Raw genomic sequence first — 10,248 nt, forward strand, 5'->3', positions numbered from 1 at the left:
GAAATTTTTACTTATATAATATAAGTTCTAGACTTGAAGTTTGATAGGTAAATATTGATATTCTAGATTCTAGCACATATTTACTCATAATAAGTAATATTTTCTTAATATTAAGCTTTTATATCTTACTGAGATAATTAAGTACAAAAACACTTAAAATAAGAAAAATATTCTAACATAAATCCCTCTTGGTGAGAAAAATTATCTTGTCAGAAAGAAAACAAGAAAAATCTCCTTAATTTAAGATATTTAATCTTACTAAGATTTTAGTTTTTGCAGTGCAGTTTGTTGTTTAGCACATGAAACTTTGTTATTGAATGTACAATTTCTTGTTATTTTAAAAATCTGGTTTGTATAAAAGATTAACTGTACATTAATTATCAGAGTTTCTGTTTATTTCAAGATTGGATATGTATCAATTTAATATTCATTCCCCTAACAATACAATATGACAGTATGATAGAAGTATACTATATATATTTCATCTTCAAAATATCCTTAATCTCTCACAAACTGCATTAGATTTAGAAAACTTTGACTTTAATGCAACATAATTTCTAAAGTGTTATTAAAAATGTATGTAGGATCCAAAAGCACCATAAATCTAATTTTAGCTTCATTAATTGATTACACAAACCATTTTTCAACCTGTTAAATGACAGATTCAGACATCAGAAGTTCTTGCAGATTAAAATAGATTATAGAAACGTTTACTACTGAGATTGAGTGGGAGAGAAAACGATCACAGTACCAGATGAAACTGTGATCTGGTCTGTAAAATCTGCACCATATGCAACATGGGAGTCAGACATCTGTCTCGGAAACGTCTGTAGAGCTCGCAGATATTTTTAGATTTTCTATTATAAGCAGAGTCTAAAAGCCACATTAGCTTTCGTAGCAGTCATCAGTTTTACAAACAAAATATCGAAACAATGTAGCTCAATAAACCTCCAGAGTTTGTTCAAAAAGGTGAGTGTGTCAAAGGAAACAAGATCTAAGATGCAGTTTCAGTTTTGTTTCTGTAGCATAGAGTCACATATGTGTAGTTCAGGCACTAAGTCAAGTCTGAACACTTTATTACCTCCAGATCTTTTAAGCTTTTATTTATTCACGCCCATTCTCACTAATCAAGCCATTTGTCAGCACAACAATAAAAACAACAAAATGTTTCCTTTTTGTTTTTCATTTACCTCGAAGGATTCTCAAAGAAACACATGACGGATGCTTCAAAACTATTCACATCTGCCCTGCTCATTTATTTTAATTACATTTCAAACCCACCACACATCAGCTACATGTTGCTGAACCCAAAAAAACAAAAACACAATTTCCTTTGGGCAGGGTGGAAGTTGAATCACCGTCACTGATACCAAACATTCCTGACTGCGATTCATTACAATTTGTCTGAACATGCAGCTCTAATTCGGAGAGTGGGATGACAAATACCTCTGGAGATCTTAATGTGCTCTACAATTTAAAGCTGACTCATATTTAAAGGATTCATTAGTCGTTTGACTGATTACTGTGACCTGGATGTTAGTGCTGAATTACAATGAAATATTACGAGAAATGTTTATTTTTCATTCTTTACCAGGTCCTCTCAGTTTTTTTTGTTTTTTTGTTTTGTTTTTTCACCTGTCAGTAAATATTTGCATTTTAAGACTAAGCTGAATGTGCTGATGTAGAAACTCTGGAAATAAAATCCTGATTTCATGATCAGAACATCAAAGAAAAGTTCAAATTCAACATGTTAGTGTCTCTTTGTGTGAAATGCTTTGGGATAAATTTATAAATAAATTGCAAATCACCTTTTACCCAACTTTAGATCATCAGTGTACGGAATTTGCTTTGGGTTTTTTTTTTGGCAATTATTTTGTAATAAAGCAGCTTCCATAAATATTGACGTCCTTATAGAAAAAAGCCTGAAAATGACTTTTTTTTTCTTGTACAAACATCATCTTCAACGTTTTTTAATTCATCTACATTTATTATTACTGGTAAGGGGTGGAGAGGCGGTTAAGATGGTTAAGAAATAACTGTTTTAATCCAGATCACTTTCATGAAATTGAGAAATTTTACTGAACTAGTAATCCATGTTTTCCAGATTCAGTAGGATAAAAGCAAGGTAGATTTATTTATATAGCACATTTTCAACAGCAGGGCAGTTCAAAGTGCTTTACATGAATTAGAAGGGAATACAAACAAACTACATATTGGTTCCCCATGTTTAATAAGAATAAATAGTCCATAATTTATAAGCTAGTAGGGGTTTTTTGGATTCCTGTTCTTCACCAAACTAAATGTTGGTTCTCCATGTTTGATTCTATTAGTAAGTATAAAACTAAATGTTGGTTCCAGTTAGTACAGCAGATGTGCTGTTCAGAAGTCAGGAAACGGCTACAATAAGGTGGATACAATCTTAATGTTCAATAACTACTACCAAAAAATAGTTCAGAAGTTAGAAAACAAATAAAATGGTGTCCCACACAAGACCAAATTTGAAAAAATAAAGAAAAAAGAAATCCATAATGAAGAGGATAAAGGAAGAGTAAAGATGTAAGGGACACAACTAGCATGTGAGACACATTGCTTCAATCAGATTAAACCAAAATGATGCTTTTTTGCTACATGCAAAATAAGTGTGGAAGAAACTAACATTGCAAACCACCCACACCATCTCCAAGGTGAAACATGGTGGGGGAAGCATAATGCTGGGAGACTGTTTTTCCTCAGAACAGATAGAGAAGCTGATAAAAGATGATAACAAGAAGAATGGAGACAAATTAATCCTGAAATTAGACCTGTTTGAGGACGTAAAAGACTTGAAAGTGCAGCGTATGTTAACCTTCCAGCAGCATGACGAACCTAAACCTGCCACCAGAGCTGCAATGGAAACGTTCAGATCTAATCATATTCATGTGATAGTATGTGCCAGAAAATCCCCAGATAGAAATCAAATTCAGAATTTGTGCAAAGACTTTAAAACGGAAGCTTTCCAAACAGTCTGACTCAGGCTGGACTATTTTTTCAAAGTAGAATCAGCAGAAATTTGAGTTTACGTGCAAATTTAGTAGAGACGTATAATAAAAGCTCAACCTGCAGCAGTAAACAAAAGATGGTTGTCATTATCCAGGGGTGTTTGAGTTTTGGGTTTCATTTGTGTTTGATCACTTTCTGGTTATTTATGTTTGTGGTCCTAAAACAGATATTGTCGTGTTTGGTTTCACTATTATGGCCTTAAAGATTTCACTGTGTGTGTTAATTTTATATTTAGTTTCCTAGGTTTTTCTTATGTTCTGCTTCTTCTGTTTGCTTCTTCTAGCCTATTTATTGGGCTTTTTCCCCTTTTGGTTGTTGATCCATTTAATTCAGCTGTTTGGTTTCTCTCCCAGCTGCTCCATGTTTGAAATCAACCACCTGCATATTGGCAGCAATCACACTCCTTAGTTTTTAAGTTTCTATGTTTGTGTCTCTCACTGCTGGATTCTCCACCATTGCTTGCTGGTGACCATTTCCAATTCTCGGTACGTTTTCTTTTATATATTTTTATTAAATTATTCTGTTACTGGTAGAAAAGTCATGCATTTGGGTTCTCAATAAACCAAAACATGACAATAATTCTTCAAACTATTAACTCAAAAGTGTTGAACTCCACACTTTTTCTTTTTACTTGCAAAAAACCTTCATAAACCATAAAAAATGTTTCTTCCACCTCCCAATTGTATATGGCTTCTTGTTGGCCTCAATACACAGACGTTTGATGCTGTAACATGACAAAAGGTGAAATAAAAGTGAATATTATTCCATAATAACTGGGATATTAAACATATTTGAGGTGTTTCTGATGGCATTTGACAAAATATGTTTAATCGTTTGTCAAACTGGTGACTGTATATTTTTAAGAATTTATTTTTGTGTTTTAATGATGTAAAGCACATTGAAGTGCCATGTTGCTGAAATGTGCCATACAAATAAACTTGATTATATCTGCTATATGTGAATGTTATTTCACAATTGTTTCATAATTAGATCACTGAAGGCCTTTAAACATTGGCAGCAGCTAATTTTTATTGTTTTTCCCCCCATGAAATATGTATTTCTACATCCTCTATCCTTTTGCTGTTTAACAGTCATTGTTTACAGAAAATCTCTCAGTTTGAAGTTTTTGACCACATATTTGGTGCCATGTTTATTCATGAGCAATATCTACAAAAGAGACAAATACGTTCTAAAAGGTCACGTTTTTATCTTTCCCATGCATTTTGTGTGTATTCTGCCTTAGTCTCAAAGGGGAAACAATGAGAAACACTGCGGTGTGTGTGTGTGTGTGTGTGTGACATAAATACATCGTTTCCCAGCTACCGCCTGCAGGCCCAGCACCCCCACTGTACTCTGAGAAACGGCTTTTATATCAAAGTATCTCTCCCCTGTTGGTTACCCCTCCTCTCCCCCGTCCCCAGACACGCACATCCACCTCCATTTCCGCCAGAAATGTGACATCACAGGGTGTACCATGTGATCCGCCCGCACAGAGCTTTGCAGCGATGGATGGGGCCTACCTGTGACGCACAGACCTGCCCAATGCAAGCTGAAATTTAAAGAGGAAAACAAGGGCCTTTATTCCATCACTTTGGAGTGAATATTGATTATCTGCGTAATAGGATGGCACAGATAAGATATTTACATTCAAAGACCTGACATAGGTAGATTGAAATACCCACATGAGGTTTACCACAGAGGGTTTAAAATTCACCCATGTTGTTAAATACAGAAATTAAAAGTGAATGCTATTTTGGTTCCATGCTAGAAAGTGAAATTGTGTCAACTCTGAAACAGAAACTTGGAAACTGTAGAGTGGAAAAACACAAATACGTTTATGTGTTGTTGTGACTGTTGGGTCTGAGACCAAATCTTAGCCAGAAACCAAAACAATAGCGCAGCTCATTGACCAGAGGAAATGTCGAAACCAAACCAGGCTCAACTTCCCCGAATGCTGACGTCTAGAAACAAAACGTCTTAACCGGAGTGCTTAAAAGAGAAGTGAGCAGTCTTGTCTGGGTGAACTCCATCAAAATAAGTCACAATTAGCAACTTTTCCAATTCAGCATAGATTTCTTTTGTGAAATAAAACATCTGTGCATCCCTAAATGGTTTTTTTTTAAATCAAAATGAAAAGGTTAACTCTATGCTCACACTTTTAAACTTTTAAAGCTCAAATTAATTTGAGTCTTTATTTTATTTTTCTGGATTTGAATTAAACTGATTTAATTTTGCTTTTCAACATTATGATACTTTATGAATGTATTTCTTACTGTAGAGATTACAAACTTTGTTTTGAACGTTTCATTTGTTTTAAAATCAAGGCGTGTAACTGCATTTTCCTGATAGCATCAAACCGCAGAGAGTCAGTTCACTGTTTGTTCTTTATTCCTCTTTACCATGGCAACAGAGGCCATGATCAAAGATCGTCTATAACAAACTCATGAGCAGCTCTGCATAAGAGGCCATTCTAGTCCGTGCGCTGCATCTCCAGGGAAACGGGGCTTTAAATAAACTGAGCAAAAAGGTCACCTTGAATCACACGTTAAATCTGGGAGAACTTAACATGTTTTTAAATCCTTTTAACTGTTCTTATCATTGTATGTTTGAAGTCAGAACATAAAGTTCAGAGGAAGAATATACATGTTCTACCTGTTGTACATAACAGGGCGTGGCCAGTTAACAGGTTGAGTTTTTCAAGTTAAAATTGTCACGTAACATAAGGCGCTGCTTTAAAACTGAATTTATATTACGATGTTATTTTTAGAAAGCTACTGTTCATAATTACATTCAAAGCTTACCATTGGCTTTTGTGTTATTTTTGAGAAAGTAACATAATCTGTGCATGACTTAATGTCTTGCTGGGACCTGAAAATTTAAAAAAGTATTTCTCTTTAAAATGGCAAACTTTGTGCTGGTTTTTAACTAAGCAACATTCTTTGATATTTAAATCTAGGATGATGATAATAATAGGGAAGCTCAACAGCATACAAAAACGATAAAAATATAGGATTTTTTAAAGGTTTAAATTTTAAATGAGTAAATTCAACATAGGTTGCAGTGTTTAATAAAAATGAACATTAAAAGGGATGTATGACAACATTAAAAGGTAAAATCAGTAAGAAGACTTGATGAGTTTGCATGTTTTAATGTGTGCAACTGACTGAGCAGCTAACTGCCCTTTGGGGACAATCATGAACTGAACTAACCAGTTCAGATAGTATTATAAATAACAACAATATGCAGTACATATACACTATTATTGTTTTTCTCACTGTCTGACACTAAGCCAAGCTATACCTTTTCTGCTTTTTCTTTTTAATCGCCAAAACACTGACACTATCCTGTGATGCTAATGTGAAATTATTTTAAAAATGAAATAAACATATTATTTGTGCATTCTACTGTACAGACACTATGTACCATAACAAGAGGTGTAAAAACATACAAAATACTCCCGAAAAACCCGCAAGTATTGTCTGGTTTTTGAAAATACCTCCAGAGTGAGACCTCTGTCGGTTTTCCTTCTCTGTTCAGGCTGTTTCTGTCTGTAGTCAAATAACGTTGTGGGGAGAAGGTAATTTTTGTCCAATGCGCGTGCCGTGACGTGACATAATGGAACGTAACCGTGTAAAAACGCTCGAGGCGGAGCGTGCAGCGAACATTCTGCTTCAGTTGATCGGGCTGACGGCAGCTCCAGGCTCAGCGAGGACAAAACAGACATTTACCCGCAGATATATCTCACACCGCAGGTCATTTCTGAGGGTATGGACAGGACACCGCTCTGAAGAAGTGTCGAGCAGGCTACCATTATCAGCGAACACTCGGAAATAATGATGAAGAAGGACATCAATCTGACCCTGGTGGACGACGCAGACCTCAAACCGCATCTCCGCGACGCCGAGAGCCTCCTCAACTCCCCCGATCTGGGTCTGCTCAAGCTGGCGTCTCCTGAGCTGGAGAGGCTCATCATCCAGTCCAACGGACTGGTCACCACGACGCCGACCAGCTCCCAGTTCCTCTACCCGAAGACGGTGACGGACGAGCAGGAGTTCGCCGAGGGCTTCGTGAAGGCGCTGGAGGACCTACACAAGCAGAACCAGCTGAACGGAACCGCTCCGGCTAACGGCAGCCTGGACCTCGGGGCGAACATTCCCCCGGTGACCGTACAGCCGGACCTACCGGTGTACACGAACCTGAACAGCTACGGCAGTGGGCCGCTGGGAACCACTGTCAACTACTCCACGGACACTGTTCCCTTCCCGCCCCCTCCGTCACATCACCTGGGGGCAGCCCCGCTCCAGCCGGAGCTCTCCCGGGTCCAGCCGCCGAAGGAGGAGCCCCAGACGGTACCCGACGTCCAGAGCTTCGGGGAGAGCCCGCCGCTCTCTCCCGTCGACATGGACTCGCAGGAGCGGATCAAAGCCGAGAGGAAGCGGCTCAGAAACCGGATCGCCGCCTCCAAATGTCGGAGGCGCAAACTGGAGCGGATCTCACGGCTGGAGGACAAGGTGAAGACGCTGAAAACCCAGAACACCGACCTGGCGTCCACCGCCAGCCTGCTGAGAGAGCAGGTGGCCCAGTTAAAGCAGAAGGTCCTCACCCACGTCAACAGCGGCTGCCAGATGTTGCCACACGAAGTCCAGGTCCACTGACGGCAGAACCAGACCGGAACCGCCGAACAGCTAATAAGCTCCACAGACTTTAAACGTGTTGGTTCTTCTGTATCGTATGTAGCCCCCGATGATGCGCCCCATTCTGCCAGGCGACGTCAGCCGGCCATCACTGAGCCGGCCCGAGGCACCTGCGAATCAAGCAGCTGTTAAAGAACACTTAACCTATAGGTCTTAAATTTGTGAGTCTGTTTATTGTGAGTTGACTCATTTTAAAGATTTCAGATGGTGTAAAATTTAATTTGAGACTCAAAGGAACTGGCTAATGTTTAGTTGTAAATACATAAAGAAATTATTAACGTATTCACTACTTAAAGCTGCAGTATACATTTTATAAAATAATTACTTTTACATATTTGATAAAGCTGTCACTGTGTCATGACAGTATGGTATGATGCAGGTAATCAGAAAAAATTTAACTCCTACAAACAACCAATCAGAGCCAAGAGGTGGGTTTTAGCGCTGTCAATCACCCTCCATACACGGCAGCAAGCATAGCCTGTTGTAAATGCTCAAGCTAGTTAAGAAAGCTGATAAACAGTTTTCTGGTAACAAGTTGTTTCACTTCCATTAGTGAATACATATGGTTGATTGTCAGCGCCAAGACCCTCCTCTTGGCTCCGATTGGTTGCTTTTGGACAGGAGAGGAGAGACGGCAATAGTAGGACAGGGAGGATCTTTTTACCAAACTGTAACAACGTGGTAACAGTTTTAACAAATATGTAAAAAAACAAAAAACATATTTGTTTCAAAAGCTACATACTGCAGCTTTAAATCTACCAGGTTAAGCTTTTCTATTGTTTGTGTCTGAGGTGGGCTCACATTTCATGCACAGAGTAACTGTTTGCTAATGAATTTAAGCAAAATTTCTGTGGTTGCTTTTAAGCTTTGGCCCTTTATTTCTGATTTTAAACCAAATCTGAATGGGAGCTCTTAGTGTTTCCTGGTGGGCGTAACAGGAAGTCGGCATCTGAACCAAATTCCACTCGGGCTAATCACTAATGCTACGTAGGATTGGTGAAACGTAAGCATACGAGGTAGAAAATAACTCAACAAAATGAACTTTAACAGTGTTATGGACCAGACAAAAGGGAATAATGTTCTCCCTAGCTTTTTCTTTAAGTACATATTCGTAATTAAAGGACTAATTTATTAGGTTCCAACCAGAACGAAGATGCCTTCTGCCTAATTTGGAATCCTGTTCTACCTCGTATGTGTGTTTGCTAGTGGGAGAAAGTGGAGTCTTTTAATGGTTTCCAGTTCTTTAAAGTGTTTACTTTGGCTGTATACAGTCTCAAAGCTGGACCAAACGGATATTTCTACACGATTATGCACATTTACCCTCATAAAGGAGGTGGTTGTAAGAAAAAAAAAACTTTCGGTTGGTATGAGATAATCTCAGTATATAATCTATTTACTCTGTATTTCTGTAGGGAAATGTTTGCATGTATTGGACAAACTCGAATGTTGCCCTCAGCTGTGTGGAATGGGGCACAAGTTTCTCTGTTTTTATCTTATTTACCTTTACACGTGTGTATTTTGTCTATTTTTTTACTTGGGCGTGTCCGTATTTCAACGTGTTTCGGTTAAAAATAAATGTGAAAAGCCATAACCTTTCTGTTGCTATCACCTGTAGCTTACGGTTAGTTTTGACTTGATGCTGTCGTGTTTTCAATTAAAATGCTGCTCAGCAATCAACATTTTGCTCCGTGTTTGGTCGTTTTTTAACGTTTGTGTTGACTGAAATATGTGTTAGACGCTTAATATGAACAATATAACTGGTGTTTTACTTTTTGATGCTAATGAAAAAACTGATGGGAATAACCTTAACATTTCTTCATATTCTGTTTTCTCTTTTATGAGAATAAATAAAATCGGTAGATCAGACCTCAATGAAAACTGAAAAAACCTTAAATGATGCATCTTCATGTAAAACACATTTAACTCCTATTAAAATCATTATTTTTAAAGCACAAACTGACTGACTTGTATAATCCTAATATTTGGACACTTATTACTCTTATTACTCCTGATCATTGTTCAGATAATGGCTGCTCCTTTAATTCTTAATTAGTAAAATCTACATTATGTAATATTTCTGAAAAATTCACACTTCATTTTCAGGGGGGCGTATTACTCCCTCTGGTGGCTAAATGTTGAAACTACAAAATGACAAAATATTTAATTAGACTAATTTATCGAAATGTTATTACGCAAAACGGCAGGGAGGGATTAATTTGATTAAAGACGTAATCCAATTCATAAAAAAATATTTTTTAAATCAAGCACGGTTTTTCTATATTTGAATTAGGGAGGAAAAAATAAATCTTCACCCTCTTCTACAGAAACTATTTTCTCATCTGTTAAATTGATATTTCATGGATTAAAGATTGTTTTATATTGAGTTTATCTTAGATTTAGGACTAAGTGTGAATCGATAGTACTTGGAAAAAGAGGTTTTTAATCTCAATTGAACATTCCTGGTTAGAAAAAGATAAAATATAGAACAAAAACTTTGTGAAATTTTCAAATGTGA

At 37.3% G+C, this 10,248-nt stretch overlaps 1 protein-coding gene across 1 annotated transcript; it reads left to right on the forward strand.

Moving 5' to 3' along the window:
• The first annotated feature begins 6,421 nt into the window (after nucleotides 1-6,421).
• On the forward strand, nucleotides 6,422-9,415 carry LOC103463327 (transcription factor jun-D). The gene has a single exon (XM_008406608.2). It carries the CDS (start codon nucleotides 6,873-6,875, stop codon nucleotides 7,692-7,694), a length of 822 nt encoding a protein of 273 aa, XP_008404830.1. The 5' UTR covers nucleotides 6,422-6,872; the 3' UTR covers nucleotides 7,695-9,415.
• Nucleotides 9,416-10,248: the final 833 nt, after the last annotated feature.

This window comes from Poecilia reticulata, linkage group LG4 (genome assembly GCF_000633615.1).
Source record: "Poecilia reticulata strain Guanapo linkage group LG4, Guppy_female_1.0+MT, whole genome shotgun sequence".
NCBI lineage: Eukaryota > Metazoa > Chordata > Actinopteri > Cyprinodontiformes > Poeciliidae > Poecilia > Poecilia reticulata.